The sequence below is a fragment of the Notechis scutatus genome, chromosome Z (genome assembly GCF_049901735.1).
Source record: "Notechis scutatus isolate UNSWTSFEM ecotype Mainland chromosome Z, rNotScu1.2, whole genome shotgun sequence".
Taxonomy (NCBI): domain Eukaryota; kingdom Metazoa; phylum Chordata; class Lepidosauria; order Squamata; family Elapidae; genus Notechis; species Notechis scutatus.
The window spans coordinates 7505775-7529149 of record NC_142025.1 but is presented as its reverse complement, the minus strand read 5'-3'; the positions used below and the strand labels follow the sequence as shown (position 1 = coordinate 7529149).

General features: G+C 40.0%; 1 protein-coding gene across 4 annotated transcripts in view; it reads right to left on the bottom strand.

The window, feature by feature from the left end:
- GALNT11 (polypeptide N-acetylgalactosaminyltransferase 11) overlaps positions 1 to 10129 on the bottom strand; it is a 29303-nt gene extending 19174 nt beyond the window's left edge. The window contains exons 1-5 of one of the 4 annotated variants that reach the window (XM_026678959.2): positions 9729 to 10129; positions 3278 to 3610; positions 2346 to 2469; positions 2064 to 2230; positions 979 to 1104 (exon numbers count right to left, since the gene is read on the bottom strand). In XM_026678959.2, coding sequence (XP_026534744.1) covers positions 979 to 1104; positions 2064 to 2230; positions 2346 to 2469; positions 3278 to 3572 — 712 coding nt within the window. In that variant the 5' untranslated portion in view covers positions 3573 to 3610; positions 9729 to 10129. Of the gene's footprint in view, positions 1 to 978; positions 1105 to 2063; positions 2231 to 2345; positions 2470 to 3277; positions 3611 to 8858; positions 9086 to 9640 lie in introns of those variants that run through there. The other 3 variants (XM_026678958.2, XM_087945536.1, XM_087945537.1) reach the window with 3 other exon arrangements.
- Positions 10130 to 23375: the final 13246 nt, after the last annotated feature.

The following is a 23375-nucleotide window of genomic DNA, read 5'->3' as shown; positions in this document are numbered from 1 at the left end:
GTCCTTAATTCTAGATAAGTTCCCTCCTTGCTGAGTTTCCATCCACTGTCTCTTGTTCGACAAAGGGCAAGAAGACAAGAGACAAAGCCCTCCTGAGAACACCGTTATCTCAAGAATATTAAGACACTTATAACTTGCACCTTTCCGTGTAAGAGAAAATGGGAATTAGTACTGAGAGGAGCTGATAGGAAAAGAAACAGCGGGAGGGGAAAACCCCTCGGCATTAATGGGAAGAAGTTATGTTTCATTGGAAGGTATGGAGCGAACTTGTTTTGTACCCAGAGATATCATGGGCTTGGTTCCAAAATATTGCAATAAAGCGAGTTTTGGGGTTCCCAGAGCACATAAAAGTTATATTATTCTATAGTCTATTAAGTGTGCAATATCATTATGCCTAAAATAAGGTACATGGCTTAATTAAAAATACTTTATTGGTAAAAACTAGACTTGGGCTTCAGTAGTTGTAGTGTTTTGGCTAGTGGAGGGTCTTAAAAAATGCATTATCAGTGAGTCCAATAAAACAAAGTGCAACAAAACAAGGTATGCCTGTATTTCTATACATTCTACGTTTGCCGGAAATCATTAGGTACAAAGTGAACTAATGTCACTACTGTAATTTCAACCTATTTAAATGACGGTCGCAGTGTCCCTGGGGCAAGAGATCACCTTTTGTGACCTCCTGATAAGCAAAGTCAATGGGGAAATCAGTTTATTTAACAACTATGGCAAGAAAGATCATTGGATGCAGCAAAGATGACTTAACCACAGAAAGTTTGGGTTCAACTGTGATTGCAAATCGAGGACTATCTGTACTATATTCCTACAGATTTATGGCAAACAACCATTAGTGAATTTACTGCATTGATAAACCTCACTATTCCCAATAATTCTATTTAGGAAGAGTACACCACAAGGATATAACATTGCTACTTAAAGGCACAAGGTTAGGGTATTGCCTGCATTAGTGCTGGATGTTACCTGTAGCATGGGAAGCTCCAACCATTCTCCCTCGAATTAGCCCTTCACGCTTTTCATTTCTTACTAGTTTCACTTTATTTGGAAGATTTTTCGTTAAATATATGTCCAAGTCTTCTTTTAAATCAGCTACAATAGGAGAAGGAAAGATGAACAAAAATATTGCTTTATAGTCATCCTAAACCTTTCCAGCTACTTCTCACATTTCTTCTATTTTAAAAGGCTGGCAAAACAAACCTGAAATAAAACCCAACAGCTGTGACAATTGTTAAGTGTTCTTCCTTGTGGAAGGAAATGAGATAACTGACTAATCCTAGTGACACGTCCTTCTCTAATAAAGATTGGAATTTAAAAAGGTATGTCAGTATCCATGGCATAATTAGAAATGCAAGAGAACAGAGAATCAATCAGACTATCATTTAATGGACAGAATTCCATTTCTGGAAGTAACTTGCGTTGCCCATGCTGCGTATCCTTAAGGCCTTCTCTCCAGAATAATTCCCCAGTAGAGGGGTGGCGTGCAAAACATTTGAGACATTTTGCACTTGAAAAGCTGTGTCAAGTTTGAAATGCTTTGTTCAGTAATGGAGCAGCTGCCCTGAACATCCCACAAATGTTTTGAACTTAAAATGTCTCTCTCTTGTGTGTTCAATACACCTGTTTCAAAGAGATCTACTGGGCTCAACTTACTTCCATAATGGCTGGAACCCTGTCAAAATATTTCCAACAATGCTGGAACAACCTGTCTCAAATGCCAAACAACTGCTCAAAATCTGAAGTACTTGTACACTCATGCTATTGTCCTTATTTATTCCAGGGAGCTGAGACTGAGGCAATAAAACCTACAGTCATATTTTAATCCAATTCTTCCTAGAACTGAACTGGCAGTCTTCTTGTGCCTAGAGGCCAGAGGTCATGCCACACCAAGGATGGTGAAGCCATCATCAAAATGACTTATCTAAGGAGCTGGATAGCCCTCTGTTTTGTGAGTTGGGAAAAAATATTTCTTTTTGGGACCACAGTCAGGTGATAGTTATAGAGTGCCAACTCCTATCCCAGAGAGACACAAAAATCTAAGAATCTCTTACCTAATTCACTTCTATCATCAACCAAAATAATCTCATGGAGAAGACGTGATGGTGTTCGATCCAGAACGCTATGAACTGTCCGGAGCAAGGCAGAGAAAGCTTCATTATAGAAGCAAATTATAACACTAGCAGAAGGAAGATCGTGAGGATATATTTTTTCTTTACACCTGGAGAAGAAAAAAGGCCTATATTATCATGTCATTTCACTTTTCCTATCCGCCATAAAGTCATTTGACTCTTGGAACAAAATGTTTATTTTCTGATGAGCATGTGATAGCTTACTTTCTGTCCCTCGTATCTGGCACATCTCTGTGATATCCCAATCGGTTACTGATGAGCACATTGAAAGCATGCTTCTGATAGCCCAAATCTCTTACTTCCTGATCCTGTTCATTGAAAATCATACCTGAAACAGAGAACCCACTGATTCTGTTTACACACTAATAAATCATTTTCTAAAATATCCCCTTAATCTCAAAAATTCCACTAAGGATGCTTCCCAAAACACGTTACTTTCCGACAATTGTTTTGTTAATTTGTCTTGAAACTCAAGAAAATTGGCAAGTAAATATGTAAATACACAGAGACATCATAAATCCCCAGCATGAGCAACAGAACACTATAATATCTGTAACAACATAATGACATTGCAGCTCTGTTTTTCACTCTTTGCATAAAAAGCCATAATGGGTCTGTCTTTATTTTGTCTGGCTTAATGCAAAGTGTGAGCCCTCTACAGTGGCTTATATATCATGGGACTGATTGATTGATCGATTGATTTCTTGCCTTCATTATTTTTACAAGTGACTCATGACTGCAAACATATCCAACATCCCTTCCTCCTCCTATTGTCCCCACAACAACAACCCTGTGAAGTGAGTTGGACTGAAAAAGAGGTCACCCAGCTGGCTTTCATGGCTGTGGCAGAACTTGAATTTGCCTTCTCTTGGTTTCTAGCCTGGTGCCTTAACTACTAGGGCAAACTGGTGTGTTAAAATGGCTGCTAATTCACCAAATTAGCTTTAAACCAAATTTTTCCTCCTGCAATATATGAATCCACACGGATCAGATATTGGTTTAGGCAGACAACGTCTCTCCAAAGGTCTCCGCCTCCAACCTGTTTTATCGGGCTTTCAGATCTGATTCAAAGATCACTGGCCCGGCCTTCCCCGGTATGAAAATAACTACCTTAGCGCTCTATCCCTCCAACATACCCATTTCAGGGGAAAACTCTGCATCGCTCTTGAGGAGATCCTGAGCAGCATTTCCCAAAGGATTCCTTATCTTGCCATATCTGGGCTTAGGTTCCTGCATTCGTCCTGGCCCATTCACAAGCTGGGGATAGAATCTTTTGGAGAAGGGCTTCTGAGGTTCAAGCCCCTTGATGGGCACATTTTTAAAAGACTGGGCCTCTTCGCTGAAATTAAAATAAATGAACAGCAGGACTGTCCAGGTTACCGACGTAAAGAGACAGCCATAGCAAAAATAGCGAAGTGTGACACTTCCCATTGTAATCCTAGCATTGTTGTTGGCACATTTTCAATCCCCTAAAAGAAATTCAAAAGGGAAAAAATTAAGTACAGAGATTCTTTCCTGTGGCATATTAACAGTTGGCCTTTCTGAAAAGAGACTATTCCAGATTAATTTTACATGATAATTACTTTAGAGACTACATTTCATTTTACATAAACGCAACAAAAAATAGCAGCAAATATTCTAAATTATATATCTTTAATATCTACTACACTAATATGGCATTAAGGAAGGCATTTAATATGATTTAGAGTTACATAGAATTCTATAAAGATTACATTTTCAACTTATCACTTATGTAAATGTTTCCATTTGGTCTCATATACTCATTATGTTTCCTTGCAAACTGTAGGATATAAATTAAAAGATTAGGAATTCTCATGTTTTATCAAATGCTCTCATTTAATTTTTTTCCATTTTTCAACTGCAAGACTGAGCTGGACTATAACTTGCTGTATTTTTAATTAATTGATTACTTGAAGTTTAATTTGTAATATATTAAAAACCAATATAACTAGAAAGTTTAAATATTTACTGCTTGAAGTATTTGTTACTTAGGTCAAGTAACAATTTTTAACAGAAAATATATATTTTAGCAAAAGCTTAAAACCAGCAGTGTTAGTTCTATCTCAATTCAATTATCTTTTCCTGAATGAAAACCTGAGACACAGATAGTATGTATTATGAGATTCTAATATAGGAATTAGCCTCAAAACACAATAGGAGAATATGGTAGATGGGGGGAAAGGTCCCAAAAATCAGATTAAACTTGGATGAAATCTATATAATTTATAGAGTGATTAAAATTGCAAGTTTTTCTAAACTCTTGACATAAATTATATTCAATGTGCTCTTTATTATAGGTTTACAGATCTTTATCACTAACATTAGCAACTATATACATGTGAGTTATTCTTCTGAAATCCACTATACTTTCAACACAAAGCACACAATCAGTATTCATTCTAGATTAAAAGTTTGTACAACTAGTCCCATTTAAGTAAGCACAACAAACTCATAGGGGGAATATTTAAATGCACAGAAACAACCTCTTTGAATCAGTCATAGGATCCAGTTCTTGAATAATACCTTTGCCGATATAAAATCCTCGAATATTTCAAAGATGAATATGTATTTTCCTAATCTTAAATATCTGTGGTTCGTGTAAGATGAACTCAATGATCTTGCAGCATAGGACAGGGAAGAGAGAACTTAACAAAGAATTTCTCTGCAAGACCTGGAACATTCTGAAAATTATTTGGGAAAAGTGCTTCTCAACTGGTATAACTAACTCTTCACTCCTATTCATTGAAGCATCCATCTTTTATTCAGCTTTCCATGTTAGTCTTTAAAAATGTGGCTCTTTAAGGAGTCAAAAATTAATGCAACTCCTAAATCGAAGTTAATGGGGAAATCTTATGGATGCTTTCACTTAACAAGTGCAGCTGGAACTAATGTAGTAATCTGATGCTGACACAAGACAATTCACTTTATGTCTGTGTCATTTAGCAGCAGAGTAGCCAATCCTAACTGTATACGGGTAGTCTTCCTTGTCCGCAGTTGGCCAGCAATTCTTATACAGGCAATCTTCAACTTATAACCACAACTGAGATCAGAATTCCCATTGATAAACAGGGCAGTACTTAAGTCACTACCTGTTTATGTTCTGGAACATTTCTTCCAAATCAATTTTAAAATGTGCAAAACTATATTTGTGGTGCCCCACTGTTCTAAACCTTAAACAACCTCTGTGGGAGAAGGCATAAACTTTAATACTGTTTGGAAAGAGCTAGAAACGTCATTTACAGCAGAGTAATAATCAACTAACAAATCCTGAAATTTCTCAAAATTATAAGGACACCTACAATCTGATCCATTAAAAGGCTTATATTATTCCTTCATGCAGAAGATTATCTTGATTATCTGCATATTTGGCAAAATACTTAGTTACAGAGGAAGTACCTGGACAATTTGACGTATTAAATAACTCTGAGCATGAGCAAATCCAAATTCCCAAAGAAGTCACGTATCTTCAAAATGCTAAGTTTCTTCTCTCACACATCTTAATCTTGCAAGATGCCCCATTGTTCTGTTTCTGAAATCTATTTAGGAATCACAAACCATACTTTTCATTTTTTTTTTTATTCTGTCTAGGTAGGTGGGTAGGTAGGTAGGTAGGCAGGTAGATCTGGGCGCAGCTCCATACAGTGGCTTTCCCATCAGCTCCAGCCTCCACTAGAGGAACAAACCAGTCAGCTTGTTGCCTCAGTGCCATGTTCAGGGACTGCCACAAAGATGAAGGGGTCAAACTATTTTCCAAAACATCAGAAGGCAAGACGAGAAACAATGGATGGAAACTAATCAAGGAGAGAAGCAACCTAGAACTAATCCAATATTTCTTAAAAGGTTAGAACAATCAACCAGTGGAAAAGAAGTTGCCTTCAGAGGTTGTGGGTGCTCCATCACTGGAAGCTTTCTAGAAGAGACTGGACAGCCACCTGTCTGAAATGGTAAAGGGCAGTGGTGGCTAACCTTTTTGGGCTCCTATGCCAAAAATTGCGCTCGCCCTTGCGCATGTATGCTCGCATGCCAGTACCCAGAAGGCAATGTGTGCAGTCCCCCACGCCTCCTGCACATACGCACGTGATTCCCCATCCTCCGACCGCCCCCTTACCTGCACTGCGTCTCCCAGCTGATTTTCGGCCCATTTGAGGCCTTTGAGAGGCTCAAGGGAAGCCTCTGCAACCTTTGTAGGTTGAAAAATGGGCCCATTTCATCACTTCCGGTATTTCCGGAGATACAGGAAGTGATGAAACAGGCCTGGTTTTCTGCCTCCAAAGGCTGCAGAGGCTTCCCTCGAGCCTCTGGGAGGCCGGAAAATTCTTCAAACTGGCCAAAAATCAGCTAGGAGGCACGTGCATGTGCAGTGAAGTAAGTTTGCCTGGGGCTCGCATGCCCACACAAACTGCTCTGCACGCCACCTGTGCCATAGGTTCACCATCACGGGTATAGGATCTGCTCAAGTAGAGGGTTGGACCTCTAAGGTCCCTTCCAACGTGGTTATTCTATGTCATTCTAATCCCATGCCACAAAAGGAAACCAAGGTGATCCAATGCAGTCCACTGCTTTGCCATTCAGGGTCAACTTCACATAGGAGAAATGTTCAGACAGAATGTGGGAATTACTAAAGCACAGAAGCCAGAGGAGGCAGCAAAGCTTTCTGCCCGTAGGGAAAAAAATCCTGTGGGATATTTAATTAAGCCCTGCTGTCCTCTAATCTTTGAGGTGACAACCAGCACAAAGAAACTCACATAGTTTGAGCATGTGATATAGTTTGCCAATTTTGCTTGGCAAATTAGAAGGAAACAGCACCAGGGGAAGACAACACATAAGGTGGGGGAATGGATGGAAACAGGGAGATCGCTAGTATGCCATTAGAAGAGTTAGATTTTGTATTTATGTTGGGTCCCAATATCGGATACCTGCCCATACAATCACCAGAAATCAGCAGTGCTTTTAAGCAGCTGACCCTTTAGCACCTTAGCCTGCTACATTAGCTGCCAACATTTCTCAGTAAGTCTTTATAATCAAAATCTCAAATAAATAGCTAAGCTGTTCTTACTCTACTCAAACCATATTCATACATGTATTTATTAACTAGTCCCTGCTGGGTCACTGTTTCAGAGGAATTTCCTTACCTAAACAAAAAAGCAACAGAATAACCATGGGTGGGGAAGAGCAGGAATAACTTCCAGCTTCTCCACTGACTTTGCTTGTGGGAAGCTAGTAGGGAGTGTTAGAAGCAGCAGCACTTGTGGCCACAACTTCACCAAATTTTAATCCCACAGGAATAATGGATAACGATGGTAATAATAATAATGGATCCCAAATTTCAGATGAATTCTGTAAAGTAGTCCATTTCAGACATATTGATTCAAAAATTGTTGCCCTGTAAATGCACTGTTTCTCACCCAATTGAAGATTACAGAGTTAACAGGAGTGTTTTAGTGCAGGGGTCTCCAACCTTGGCAAGTATTAAGTGGACTTCAAGTTGAAATCCACAAGTCTTAAAGTTGCCAAGGTTGGAGACCTCTGCTTTAGTGTATATAGGTTATGACTTGTATTATTTAACACACACTTCCTTTGTGGAACTAACCATTCCATATTACTTTGTCCTGTAATCTCCACAACAGAAATACCGTAATTTGTGCTGATTTGCTATTCCTTGAAGCATTAATTCTTGTGTACTTACTTCATGGGAGACTGCAAAAAAATTATTGTATGATAAAATCACCAACAGTGCTTTATTGATAATACCCACACATTCTTTAGTATATGTATCTAAGAACATGGGTATCAAGTTTATATCATTCCCATGAAGACATGTAAATCTACCAGCTTTCTCTTTTCTAATATGCTATTAACTTGATTCTTATTTTCCTGGAACTAGACCAATATCATTCACTCAAGGAAAAAAATTCTGTGAAATATTTGCAAACCAACCATTTCATTATGGAAACATCTCAGCTCATTTTCTGAGAATAAGAATGTTTTTTAACTGCCAATTTAAAGCTGGTTCTGACAAACACCAAGACTGTATTTTCCATTCTAGAAGTTACTTAATCCCAGTGTTTTGAACTTGCTATTATATTCATGCAATTTCTACCAATTTGACAAACTTTTTTTTTTTTTAGGAAAATGATTTCTAAATATCAATCCACTATGAATCAAATGGGAAGAAAAGGTATCTCTATCTAAAATCAGATAATAGCTTCAATATATGTTCAATATAATTACAAAGCAATTCAGTCCCTGATTGATTGTTATTCATTTTATAATACAACCACTATGTTCCATAGCCCACTAAATCATCCACAACAGGTGGCCCATTCATCCTCATTTAAAAATCTTCAGCAAAAAGAACAGCACTGCTTAAAGAGGACTGTTCTGCTCTTACTGACAGCAACTTCTTCCCAATATCCAGCAGCCAATCTTTCTTTTAATTTTAGCTAGTTCTGCTCCTTTCTTCGGTGTCAATAGAGAACACATTCACTTAAGCACTCTGCTTGCACCAGCCTTTTAGATCTCTGTAGACATCTCTCCCCTGAGCCTTTTCTTCTGCAACAGAAACATACTCAGCTCCTTGACCCTCACACAATCTGGCCTCCAGCCTCCTTAACACTCTGGGAGCTCTGAAGCAGCTCCTTTCAAAGTGCAATGCCCAAACAATGTGCCCTGAGCAGAGCATAATGAAACAATTACCTCCGCTGATCTGGATGCAATTCTTCTGCCAATGCCCTGTAATACTGCACTGGCTTTCTGAGTCACACTGCATCACTCTTTTGTAATGTTCACCCGATGATCCATTAAGACGCTTAGATCCTCTCACAGGTCCTGCCTCCAAAACAAGTTTAGTCAACTAATCATTTACAAGGTGAATCACTCCAGGTATTTTCATCTAAAGAGGGCTAAGACATCTTCTTTCCAGTCTAGACAGAAATGCAACTCTGTGTACAACATCAAAGCTCGCACAAATACTAGCAGGACCTTTACCGCCTCTAATTTGCCTCCCTCTTTCAGTCACATTATGGGAAGACTGGCAGGGAAAGGCTTGGATGCCAGAAAAGAGTGGCCATCAGGAATGTGAACAGACTCAGTGACAGCAGCAATGGATGCACCATTTATTAGAAGATCTGAAACACCAGCAGATTAAGGATAATAAATTTCTCTGGTGAGGGAAAAAAAAATCTATGTAATTGCTGAAAGACAACACAGATTTGATGGCACACAGTCGATCAACACGGACTGTATGCACCAAGATGATGAAAAGGACACAGGTATTCAGTCCAAACTGGGACTCAAAGTACACTCTTGAGTGTAAGAGACAAACACAAACATGCATGCATCCACAACACACAACACAACACACACACAAACAAAACAAACCAGGCTTTTAGAGTGCAGTTCTCCTTTGCTAAGTTTCCCAGCCTCCCACCCACCCCTCAACGACTCGGCCCACCCGTTTCTCCTCTCTTTGGGCTTACCAGACCCGGACGGTCTGCCGATCCGTGAGCCCAGCAGCCACCCCCGCCTCCGAGACCCTCTGCCACGCCAGGCAGATCAGCTGCTCACCTGGGGCGAGGACGGGGGTTCGGCACCTTCCCTCCCTCCTTCCCTCCGGAGGAGGAGGAGGAGGAACAGAGGCGGCGTGGCAAGGAAGAGAGGAAGCCGTCGGGGCGGGCGGAGAGGCCGCCTCCCCTTCGCCGCCGATCCCAGCAGCTCCTCCAAACCCAGCCCGGCCTTGCTGCTGGGCCAAGTGACCCGCGGGGTTGTTTCGCCCTCCCGCCAGTAAGGGGCGCTGCGGGAATTATCTTCTCTCTCTCTCTCTCTCTCTCTCTCTCTCTCCCTCTCCCCGCCCCGCCGCTCAGGCCCGAGCTGGGTTCCGCCGCCTGGTTCCCCCCTCCCGCCCCGGGCAACCGCCTCCTCCTGAGAGAACACCGCGGTTCCTCTTTCTGCGTCTCTTCCTGGGACTCACCCGTGGCCGTGACGGTGCGGAGGGTGGCGGCGGCGGCGCGCCTGGAGAAGAAGCATCCTGACCTTCCTCTCAACGGCACCGCGGACGACGGCTCGCTGATACGGCGGAGAGGGGGGGCCGGGTGGGGGAGTGCGAGCCAAAAGCAACCGGCGATCCAAGGGGCGTGGCTTGTAGGGAGGCCTGAGGAAATCTGGGAGTTGAAGTTTACCCATCTTCAAGGGGCCAAGTTTGGAAAAAGCAAAAAACACCACTGGTTCAAACGGACTCCACCTAGTCGTGAGAACTCTATGCTGCGTGGTTGAATAATTATGGACCTTTTTTCTTTTTTGTGTGTGGAAAAGAAAACCGGGGGTGGGGCGGGAAATGCTTCCAGTTATGGATTGCAACCTAGTAGACCAGCAAAATACTGTGTGAAGGTAGCATACTTTATTTTTTATTTATTTGATTTGCCAATTGTTTACAAGATAATAGGTATAAGTGTATACATAGTTGTGAATACATGAAATGGGTACATATAAGAAAAATAAAAGAAGAATAAGAGAAACAATAGGACAGGGACGGTAGGCACGTTGGTGCGCTTATGCACTTATGCAATAAGGCATTTGACAAAGTAGACCACTAGCTATTTCTTTGTAAGCTAGAAAAATGTGGAGTAGACAACATCACCACCAGGTGGATCTGTAGCTGGCTGACAAACCATACTCGATGAGTAGTCCTTAATGGATCTATGTCTGCATGGAGGGAAGTAAGCAGTGGGGTGCCACAAGACTCCATCTTAGGCTCAGTACTCTTCAATATCTTTATAAATGACTTAGATGACGGGATAGACGGGGGAACTTAACAAATTTCTAGATGACACTAAACTGGCAGGAATAGCCAACACCCCAGAAGACAAACTCAAGATGCAAAAAGATCTTGACAGACTTGAACAATTGGCCCTATCCAACAAAATGAATGTCAATGTGGAGGAAAGCAAAGTTTTACCTTTAGGCAGGAGAAATCAAAGATATAAGTACAGATTGGACAAGACTTGACTCAAAAACAGTAATTGTAAGAGGGATCTTGGAGTCCTAGTGGATGATCACTTGAATATGAGCCAGCAGTGTGCAGCAGCAGTCAAAAATGCTAATACAATTCTGGGTTGTATAAACAGAGACATAGAATCAATATCACTTGAAGTATTACTACTGCTTTATAAAACCCTAGTAAGACCACACCTGGAATACTGCAACCAATTTTGGTCACCATACTACAAAAAAAGATGTTGAGACTTTGAAAAAAGTTCAGAGAAGAGCAACTAAGATGATCAAAGGCCTGAAGATTAAAGCATATGAAGAACGGCTGCAGAATTGGGGCTTGGCTAGTCTAAAGAAAAGAAGAATTGGGGGTGACATGAAAGCAGAATTCCAGTATTTGAGGGGCTGCCACAATGAAGAGTGGGTCAAATTAGTCTCCAAAGCCCCAGAGGGCAGGACAAGAAACAATGGTTGGAAACTAATCAAAGAAGGAAGCAACCTGGAATTAAGAAGAAATTTCCTACCAGTGGAACAGCTTGCCTCCAGAAATCACGGGTGCTCCATCACTGGATATTTTTAAGAAGAGACTAGATAGTCTGAAATACTATAGTTCTCAATGGTGTGATTCAACCGGTGCAACAACTGGTTCAGTGAGTGTGTGCTTTGCCAAAAATGCACTGTGCGTGGTATATTTGAAAATAGCAAGAAAACTTACCTTTTACTGCAGCCTCAGTGAGTAAAAAGAGCTGAGGCGCTGCATTCAGGGCTGCCACACCAATCAGCTGGGCTTCAAACAAAGGAAATATAGGACAGAATAGTGCAGGGGTGGGTGGGTGGGGCCAAATGAAAGCTGGAACTACCAGTTCACCCGAATCAGTCCATACCAGCTGAATCCCACCTCTGGTTCTCCTACTTGAGCAGGGAGATGGACTAGAAGACCTCCAAGGTCCCAGCTCATTCATTCATTCAAACCTGTGGCGATTGCCTTCAGATGCCCAGTGAGCTAAAAAAAAAGGCCTTAAAATTATATATTCACATTATATATTCAACAATGTGAAATCGCAACTGGCAGTTCTTCTTTAGCCGACATTGGCTTTCATAGGCATTTAGATCTCAAGGACGTAGGATGTATTTGTTAATCAAATTTATATGAGTGCCCAACTCATGGAAGATGATTGAGACAATGGACAACAGTCCAGGATATCATTATCCTGATGAGGTCATTGACATAGTATGTGTAAATGCAACGAGTGTGGCCTTTTGTAATTAATGGATGGAAATGTTGTCAATATGCAATATTATTCAATTTTTTTCATCCCACCTTTTTATCTATTAACTCAAAGCAGTGAGCTTACCTAGGGGTGGGTTTCTCAACTGGACACCCCACACACCTTTATGAAATGTCACTCTAAAATCCAGCTTATACCAATAGTTTCAATTCAGAACAAGAAAAATAATCCCTCAAACTTTGGGCTATAACTCACAACCACTTGCTCTATGTTTTGTGTTTAAGCTGGTTTATTTTCACCGTATTGTTGGTAGTAGTGGATGTTTCTTTAAAAATAAAGTTGCACTAAGATGTATTCCTAGGGCAAATGACTTCTTTGGTGTCAAAATACAGGTAATCCTTGACTTACAACCATTTGATTAGCAACCATTCAAAATTACAAACGGCACTGGAAAAAAAGGATTTTTAACTGGTTTTCTTACTTACGACTGTTGCAGCATCTCCATGGTCACATTATCAAAATTTGAGTGTTTGGCAACTGACATGTATTTATGACAGTTGTCTTGTCCCAAGATCACAGGATCACCATTTGCAACCTTCCTAGCCAACTTCCAACAAGCAAAGTAATGGAGAAAGCCAAATTCTCTTAATGACCACATGATTCACTTAACCACAGCAGTTATTCAATTAACAATTCTGGCAAGAAAGGTTGTAATATGGGACAAAGTGTTAACTGCCTTGCTTAGCAATGGAAACGTTGATGTTAATTGTCATAAGTCAAGGAAAACTTATACTTCCAATTGTAACCAGTAAAATGTGTGCAGGAAACGTGGAAGTCTTTTGTGGAGGGTTCAGAAGCAGAATAATGATCACACTTTCATAATTCTACCTCCACTCCCTTTTTACCTACAATGCACACAACTCCCACGTTAAAAACAGGTTGAGTTTTAATTGTGCTATCACAGACATCATTGTGAGTCTTTCAAATATTCCCTCCAAATATCTCTCCACCGCATACATGTGTAAAGTTATTTTGGATTAATATAAATCCTCATCATTTTAAAAAAAAGTGCCAAAAAGTCAAACATGGGATATCTTGTGATTGTTCCATCTTTGAAAATTGTTTTTGATCAATTTTAATCAATCAATTTGGTCACATTTCCAAATGCGTTAACTGAATTTGGCAAGAACCCTAATCTTGTTTAAAGGGCGACCATTCCTCAGAAAAAATGTGGTTTTTAGTACTTCTTGTTCTCAGTTCCAAAGCATGTAAATTCAAAATATAGTGAGATTTAATATAAATCAAATCATCTCAGCATCCAATGCTGTCCTTCCCTCTATGATCACTCCCACTTAACCTTTAGCAGAGTTTCAAGGTAGGAAAACATTTCAAAGTTCCGTTGCTCCTTATCAACTTGGCAAATGTAATGAGAGATCTGTGGTAGTGAACGTTTATTTGCTGAAAGACAAATAGCATCTGATACTATGATTTGAAAAGAAAAAAGCAAGCCACGTTGCAATAAATTGTCCCTAATAACAGCAGTATTTTCTCTGCTAAAAGTGATAATTCTAATGCTTGAATTTGTCCAAAAAGGGGAATTTAAGACCAGATCTTCATGGAGGTAAATGTTGCATATCTAAAAGCAGAGACAGGTCTGAAAAATAGTGTTGTCAACCATAAGTAGTCCTTGACTTACAACAATAATAAAGTAAATCATGATGGTTGTAAAAAAGGATTCATCATGTGACTGACAAAAAATTTTACAATTTTTTTTGCAGTAATCAGTAAACAAATGTCACAATTGTTAAGTGAACCATTATTCACTGTGGATGCGGTTTTGTCAAAAATTAGAAGTAATGATGGTCAGAAATTTGAATCCGGGTTGTAACCCTTATAGTCTGTCATAAGTTTGAATGGTTGCCAAGCAAACAGTCATAAGTTGATGATTACCTGTAATATCAGCCCAATGATATGCTGATGTAGAGTTTTCTGATCTTATTCCATTAAAATTAGACCTTCTAGGACCATGTATTTATTTTAATAACATACTTTCTTTTACTTTTGTGTTTATTTGATTTAGAGCTCAACATTCTTCCAATGAGATAATGAAGGCTTCCTTATAGTTTAGCCTTAAGATACCTTAAGGTATGATAGATTGAAATTTGTCAATTGTCAAGGTAAGTTATTGAGTTTGGATTGGAAGTCAGCCAAATTCCAGCCAATCCCCTGCCCTCCCTCCTCAAAAAAAACCAAAAAAAAAAAAAAAAACAAGGACAAAAAGTAAGTTGATCTTCAGATTCTGCCAACAGGTAAGATTTCAGTCTAGGCAATGCACTGGACAATAGAAGGCAGTAGAATATGAGATGGAATTATCTTTTCTTCTGCTTTTCAGATTACCATAATAACTTCTGCTTATACAATACACACACACATACACAGTATGTACACAGAGTTTTCTTATTTTGACTCATTGATTGAACACAGTCATGTGACACATGAAGGCTCAGCAAGATTATTTAAAAAGTAATCTCCATTAAATGCTGATACTGAAGACATTTATTTATTCATTTGATATTTATCGCACCTTTATAAATATGTCAAGGTGGCAAATATCCACAGTATTCCTTATTTCTCCTCTTTCCCCACAACAACAACCCCATGAGATGGGTTGGGCTGAAAGAGAGAATGACTGGTCCAAACTCACCCAGTCAGCTTTCATGCCTAAGGTGGAACTAGTACTTGCAGTCTCCTAGTTTCCAATACTTCCTTTAAACAATGCCTAACACACATCTTTCAAACTTAGTGGAGTAAAATAGGAGATAGCTAAAATAAAATAAAAAAATAGCAACAAGAGACATGAAGTTTAGAAGGAGTGAAATTCATTAAAAGTGAAACCTGGATCTCTTTATTGACGCTGATATTGTTGGATTTTCTCTCTCACACACACACAAACCCCTCTCTTCTTTGGCCAAATGCAATTCTCCATGCCTTCACTAGATGGTTCTCCAAAACCATCTGATAAATCAAATGTGCTGTGCTCAACTGACAATGAAGTAGCAGGATCTTGAAGAATCAAAAATCAGAGAAAAGATTGGAGGAAACAGTATCAACAATTTTCAAAGTCCTTTCAAAAACCAAAGAAGTCTGGAAACATCTGATCAAAAGGATTAAAAAAGAAAGAGAAATTTGGCCTCTTCCTGAACATCCAAAAGACCAAGCTCATTACCTTTGTGAGGAACAAAAATGTTAAAAAAAACAATTGTGGTGAAAAGATTGAATTGTATAAGAATTCACTTTCCTAGGATCACATATTGGTGAAAGCAGTCAATATAATCCAGAAATAAATCAAACTGCAGTAATAGCATTGCAATGATGGGCATGCATCGAGTTTGGAAATACGAAATATTCAACCTGGCAACTAAATGCAGATTAAACTATCTGGACTACGAAAAAAAAACTAGACAGGAAGAAAATCGACTTGTTTAACCTGTGGTGTTGGAGAAAGGTCCTGTATATTCCTTGGATAGAAACAATGATGAACAATCAAGTCCTGGAGTGTATGAAACCAGGAATATGGAAGGCAAGATTATAACATTCTGCCTTACTTATTTCATGCATGTCATGCAACTAAACTCGTTGAAAAAGAGTTTGCTTGGAATGGTCAGTGGTAAAAGGAAATGAGGTCACCAGAAAAACATAGTGGCTAGACAACATCAAAACCAGCACCAACCAGAGCATTAAAACAACAGAAAGAAGCCATGTAAGATTGGAATATGAGGAGATAACTGGTCCATAGAATTGTTGATAATTGGATCTGATTGGATGGAGAGCCTCCTCTTCCTCGCACAGATAGAAGAAATAGGAACGCCAATTTACATAACTCCATGAATATAGCTTCTCCATAGCTCTGTGGAACTTAATATAGGCAATTAACATCAATATATTCAAAATGAAATTAGAAAAGAATGATCTACTAATGTCATTTTTTGCTTTGCTATTCTGGTTATTATTTTTTGCTCGATTTTTAGAATTCCATTATGTCAGCCAATAGGTAAAGTCACACAAATTAAAATATGATGCTTTTCTCTTCCTCAGAATGGCTTGCTTACTTGTTAAATGTCTTTCTGTCTCTCTCTCTCATCTATCTATCTATCTATCTATCTATCTATCTATCTATCTATCTATCTATCTATCTATCTATCTATCTACATACCACTCCCCTCCCATGTTTCCAGGCAGTTTATGTGCCTAAACTAATGAAAGGGCTATAATATGCAATAAAACATTCACTGTGTGTGAGTTGGGCAGTTGTATAAGTCTGTTTAATAAACAAAAATAAATAAAACACCATAAAACATCACTACAAAAATCCGCAAACTGCAGATGGTAATATCAGGTTCCAACTAAAAAGGCTGACCACCATTATTTGTTATGGTCCTTGAATCAATCTTGACTCCAAGCAACTACATGGCCCATAACATTTTCTTGGCAACATTTTCAGAAGTGGCCTTTTTCTCAGGCTGAGGAGAATTCAGCATCATCCAGCTGGCTTCCTGATTAAGGGAGGACTAGAACCCAAATGTCCCTGTTTCTAGCCGAATGTTCTTAAACTCTGCACCACTCACACTTTCCTGACATCATTACTTAGATTAAAAACCCTACCTAAAGAAAATCATCTTTGCCTCCTTATGCAAAGCAGCCAGGTACACTTCTGGGAGCCAGGTGTTGCAAAGCACAAGACTCACCAGGGAGATGGTTCACCTTCTATAGTACAAACTCTCAAGAGAAATTTCCTAACACCTCTCTTCTCTCAATGACTGTTCTGGGAAATCCAGGTGGATGAGGCCACCAGCAGGGTTACTCCAGAGAAACAATATGTGGGGCTTTAGAAATTAAAGCCAACAAAGGCACGAATGAGGACAATTATTGGGAAAAATGCTTGGAGGGGGAAAACAGAGACTATGTGGTAATGGAGTACGGGACTTACGACCGCTGGCTTAGCAACCACTTGAAGTTCTGACAAACCTACCTAAGGGATACTTACATCCAAGGGTGGGATTCAAATTAAACAACAACCGGTTTTGTGGGCATGGTGAGGTGAGCGTGGCTTTTTTGCAGCAACCCTCCCCACACACACTCTTTGGGGTCTCCTGGGCCTCAGGAAGCCTCCGGGGGGGGCATTTTTGCACCCAGGAAGCTTCCCTGAGCCCCAAAAAGGCAAAAAAAATGGAGCGCAGGGGGGCACGCAGTACACCCCCTCCACACGCCCCTTTTTGCCTCCTGGGCCTCAGGGAAGCCTCCTGGGTGCCAAAGTAAGACAGTAAGACAGCGAGGGGGATCCCGGCACAGCCGATCGTCGGAATAGCTGATCATCGGGAGGAAAAGAAAAAAAAACCTTAACAAGTGAATGGCCAGGAGAGAATAAGCCAGCGATGTCATGCATACGCGCGATGTGGCGCATGCGTGATAAGGACTGATTGGGCAAGGAGGGGAGGGACAGATAGAGAGGGACCGGGCAGCCAGGGGCACAATTTGCCGGTTCTCCGAACTGCACAGAATCTTAATAACCGGTTCTATAGAACTGGTCCGAACTGGTGAAATCCCACCCCTGCTTATAACCCAGATTCAGATGTCCAACATTTACCCCATCACCACAGCCACAGGAGTGCATTTTGAGCGCTTGGCTACCAGGCTTCATTTACTGCTGGTTGCAGCATCCCGCGGCCATGTGACATAACCATTTTCTGCAAAACTGCACCCGTAACAAATAATTGGTTTGCTTAACAGCTGCCCTATTCACTTAACAACCATGGGTTTGCTTAACAACCATGGATCTGCTTAACTAACATAGTAATTTGCTTAACTGCTGCAAAACAGTTGTAAAATCAGGCTGGTCATGTAATGTGGCTCTATGACCATCATGACGTTGCGATGATGGCCAGAGGCTGTTAAAAACCATAACTCGACGTAGTTTAGAAAGAGCATTGCTGTACAGGGGCATTCCATTTTGATAGCATTCTGCATTCTAATTCTGAAATGGATCAAGTTCTTGGTAATCAGAGTATGTAACAATTCTGACCAAATAATTACTAGTGATTTTGCTGGGTGGGGGCAGGGATTAAGGGATCAATCGAGGAAATGAGAGACCCAGGTTTTCTCAAAAAATAGCTTCCTATTTTACTTTCTGCCTATTACTTTACAAAATTGTTGCTATTGTGCAGAAAATGAGAAGCAAGGCTCTTGTATGGTAAGCATCTGGAAGAAGTGCTAACTTTAAACTCTAAAAAATGAATAAATCACTTAACAATACCACTTACACCGCAAGCCTGAATTTGTCACCTGATGCTCAGCAACTCCAAATAGTGTCCACTTGATTGACCTTCATTGTGATTCTACCATATTAGACAAAAGATGAAATTAAAAACCTTTGATTCTTGCAACATTTATTCTGGAGAAATTCCTGTGGAAAAGAACAGTTGATTTTGCTTGCAAGAGAGAGGGGAGAGTCACAAGTTTAAAAAAAAATGCTTTGGCAAATCTCTTAGATGCTTTACAAAAGTATAATAAAAATTACAACCATAAAATCCCTGCCTTCATTTTTTCCATGCCTAGTCATGGTATGGAGAGAGATTTTAGAGGAATCCTCCCTAATTTTTTTTTTTAACCCACTTTCTCAAATCAGATTTCTTGCATTTGGACTGGAAAAAAGAAGTCTCAAAACAGAAAAAAAATATCTAAGTAAATCCATTAAGAATCCTTAAACATATCTTTGGCTCAGGAATCACCAATTTCTCATCATTGCTTCAGAATATCCAAATAGGGCAGGTGCCTCCAAACTTGGCAACTGTAAGACTTGTGGATTTCAACTCCCAGAATTCAAGGAGTTGAAGCCAATTCTGGGAGCTGAAGTCCACAAGTTTTAAAGTTGCCAAGTTTGGAAACTCCTGAATTAGGGAAACAAAACCTCTCCCTTGTGAGCAAACAACATTAAGCTAGAAGAAGAACCATTGAGATGAGGGGCTAAACCCTCTACAAATTCCCAAAGGAATTTTCCCCTAAAGTTCCTAAGATTGAACTTATTGATAGTTGTTGGAAAATTGGGTGTATTTCAAGACACATACATGAACCCAGAATAATAACCCCCTTATCTGTGTTGTTCAAGGGGGCTCACATGCAAATGATGATATAGATTCCGTTGTGCAAGCAAATATCCAGACTACTGAAACGTTTCTTTATTTGCTTTATTAGATTTTTATCCCATCTTTATAATTCTATAAGTAACTCAAGGTAATGAATATGTATATTACTCCTTCCTCTCCTCCTATTTTTTCCATAACAACAACCTTGAATTGGAAGAGGAAGTGATTGTCAAAAGTCCCTCAACCAGCTTTCATTCCCAAGGCGGGATTAGAATTCAATGTGTGTTCCAACTCACCTGTTTTCTCTCTTGGTGTCTCTTCCCATGTCAGGAATTCCTTTTAGCAGCAGCTGCAGAATGTGCTGATAGCACTGCCATATTTTAATCCAAAGTATCTTTCTTAGAAATCCAGTTTCTGCCTGCATTGTTCGTACAGAGCCAAAAATAACCTTCCTAGCCTGCACTAACAGAGGGATAGAATCAAAATCATGTAGAACATTAGTACTATCTTATAATGCCTTGGTAAGACCACACTTGGAATACTGCATCTAGTTATGGTCATCACAATGTAAAAAAAGATGTTGAGACTCTAGAAAGAGTGCAGAGAAGAGCAACAAAGATGATTAAGGGACTGGAGCAGAGGTGGTATTCAGCAGTTCTGGAGAACCGGTAGCAGAAATTTTGAGTAGTTCAGAGAACCAGCAAATGCCACCTCTGACTGGAGATTTCACAGTATCCTTCCCCTGCCACGCCCACCAAGCCACGCCCACAGAACCGGTAGTAAAAAAAATTTGAATCCCACCACTGGACTGGAGGTCAAAATATGTAAAAATGGTTGCAGAAATTATGTATGTCTAGTTTAATGAAAAGAAGGACTAAGATGACATGATAGCAGTGTTCCAATATCTAAGTGGGCTGCCACAAGGAAGAGGAAGTCAAGCTATTCTCCAAAGCACCTGAGGGCAGGACAAGAGGCAATGGATGGAAACCAATCAAGGAGAGAAGCAACCTAGAACTAAGGAGGAATTTCCTATCAGTGAGAACAATCAGTGGAATGATTTGCCTCCGGAAGTTGTGCTCCAACACTAGAGGCTTTCAAGAAGAGAACTGGGCAGCCATTTGTCTGATAGATGATAGATAGATAGATGATAAATAGATAGATAGATGATAGATAGATAGATAGATGATAGATAGATAGATAGATAGATAGATAGATAGATAGATAGATAGATAGATAGATAGATAGATAGATAGATGATAGATAGATAGATAGATAGATAGATAGATAGATAGATAGATAGATAGATAGATAGAGATACACTGGCATGGCATCTTTCTTTTCCTCCCAATTCTGTTGCTGATGTACTGAATATGTCTCACCTTACTAAAATTAAATGCCTGCTTTAGTGTTTAAAATGTTTAAACTATACATTTTTTTCCTGATACTTCATTTACCAGTTCCTCATCCAGCTTTCTGACAGCTTATCAGATTGAGCCTGTTTGACCTGTATTAACCTGTATATTCAGTGACCTGTGTTTTTCCTATCCTGCCTAACTTTATTGTAAACTTTTAGGCTTCTGGACAATAATATCCTACCTCCCTCTCCTTCAAGCTTTTCCCCCAGAATTACCCCCTGCATTGGAAGTAGGTCAGGGGAACTATCAACTCCATCAAATGTTCAGTGATTAAATGTTTCACTTTAATATTTAGCAAGAGTTACATGACAGCCCTCATAATAGGGAGTGTTCTGGGAGTTTCTTTTATACAAAAAGTGTGGGAGAATAGATCAAATATTATGATAGCATAAGCTGGTCAATTATTAGCTCTTCTGCAATTTCAGGTCAGGCTCTACCTTACAAGAATGGCCATTAATATATGATTAAGTGGCAAAGGAATGAGAAAGAATGTTAAGTGCAGATCGAAGGTAAGGTGCTAAATCAGATATATATTTGTATCTGCAATCAGATGTTATTTTTGTCCTCAGCATTCATGTTATCTTTTTTACCTATTGATAAAAGGTATTAAAATACCAGTTAAGATTCTCGCCTTTTTCATGCTATGTATTCCATGACATTGGGGATTTCAGCCGGTGGTAGGATTCAATTTTTTTTACTACTCATTCTGTGGGCGTGGTGTGGCTTGGTGGGCATGGCAGGGGAAGGATACTGCAAAATCCCCATTCCCTCCCCACCCCACTAACCTGCTTTCCAGCTCTGTTCTCCTGTGCAGGGCAACAAAAGAAGACCCAGTCGATCAGCTGGGACTCAGGAGGCAGAGAATAGATGGGGTTGGGGCCAGTCAAAGGCGGTATTTGCCGGTTCTCCAAACTACTCAAAATTTCCGCTACTGGTTCTCCAGAACTGGTCAGAACCTGCTGAATACCACCTCTGATTTCAGCCCTTCTTCTACTTCTTGATAAGCAAAAGACCACAGAATCTGCCTTCCATAGAATTAAGAAGTTTGTTCCAACTGAGCTTTTTCCCCTTCCATGTCTCTGCCCATGTCAGGAATTCCTTTTAGCAGCACTGCAGAACATGCTGGTAGCACTGGCAACCTTAACTCAAAGCATCTTCCCTTGAAAATCCAATGCCAGCTGTTTCAGCTTGCATTGTTCCTAAAGAACCAAAAATAATCTTCCTCTGAGTCTTGAATGATTCTCGAATTAAGGGCAACCCACAACAAAAGAAAACACAAAAAGACCCTGTTAGGAATGTAAGTCACCTAACAGTTGGGTTGGAAATATATAAACCAGGATAGACATTTTAATACTGTCTCTTTAAGGGAATGCTAAAATTGTAATTGGGTGTGGTTCCTCAAACGGCCATAAGATGGAGCCAGAAACCTGGTTTCTGAGAGTGTTGCCATTCCTGCATTTCCCTATTGACTGTTGCTGGTCATAGTTCTTCTTGGATTTGATGTAAGTCTATTATTGAACTGTTTTTAATACTGGACTTTGATTTTGGATTATCCCTGGACTGAATACTGACTGTTTTAACCATGAATGACTTGGACTGTTTGTTGGACTTTGTTTTACCGTTTACTGGAAGTAAAAACCTACATTTTACTATACAGTGTATCTGTGTGCTGGTTGTGTGTTATTCTTCACCACTCTCACTACATCTCCCTGTGTGCGCTCATTCTCCTAATGGGGAATTACCTCAACAGACCCAAAGCTGTGTGTAAAATGCTCCTGGCAAATGGACTAAACCAGCAAACTCTGTGAATGGAGTTTCTTGTTTTGCCTGAAAACAAGACTGAATTGACTAGAATACAGATGGCAAAAGAAACTCCAAATCTTCTTTGGAGAAACACTAGTCTAGATAGGTAAGCAGGATTAAGCCTGGGTAATATTGAGAAGGGGAACCATTGGGAAATAATTATTTGTGTGTTCTATGCATGTGGGATATGTTGACACACATATGAAATAGGTATTGCTTTCATCCTATGGTCACAGCTGCCATCTTGACTACAGGTAGTCAATTTATGATTACAATTCAGCCCAGAATTTCTGTTGTTAGGTGACTTTTGCTCCATTTTGCAACCTTTCCTTCCACAGTTGTTAAGTGAATCACTGCAGTTGTTGATTAGTGAATCTGCCTTTCCCATAGACCAGTGGTGGCTAACATTTTTGGGCTCCTGTGCCAAAAATTGTGTGCATGCTTGCGCGCATGTGCTCGTGTGCCAGCACCCAGAAGGCAATGCACACGCCCTCCCCCATGCCTCCTGCACATGCGCGTGCAATCCCCTCCCCCATCCTCTTACTTGCACTGCACCTCCCAGCTGATTTTCGGCTTGTTTGAGGCCTTTTTCGGCCTCCCAGAGGCTTGAGGAAAACTTCTGCAGCCTTTGCAGGCTGAAAA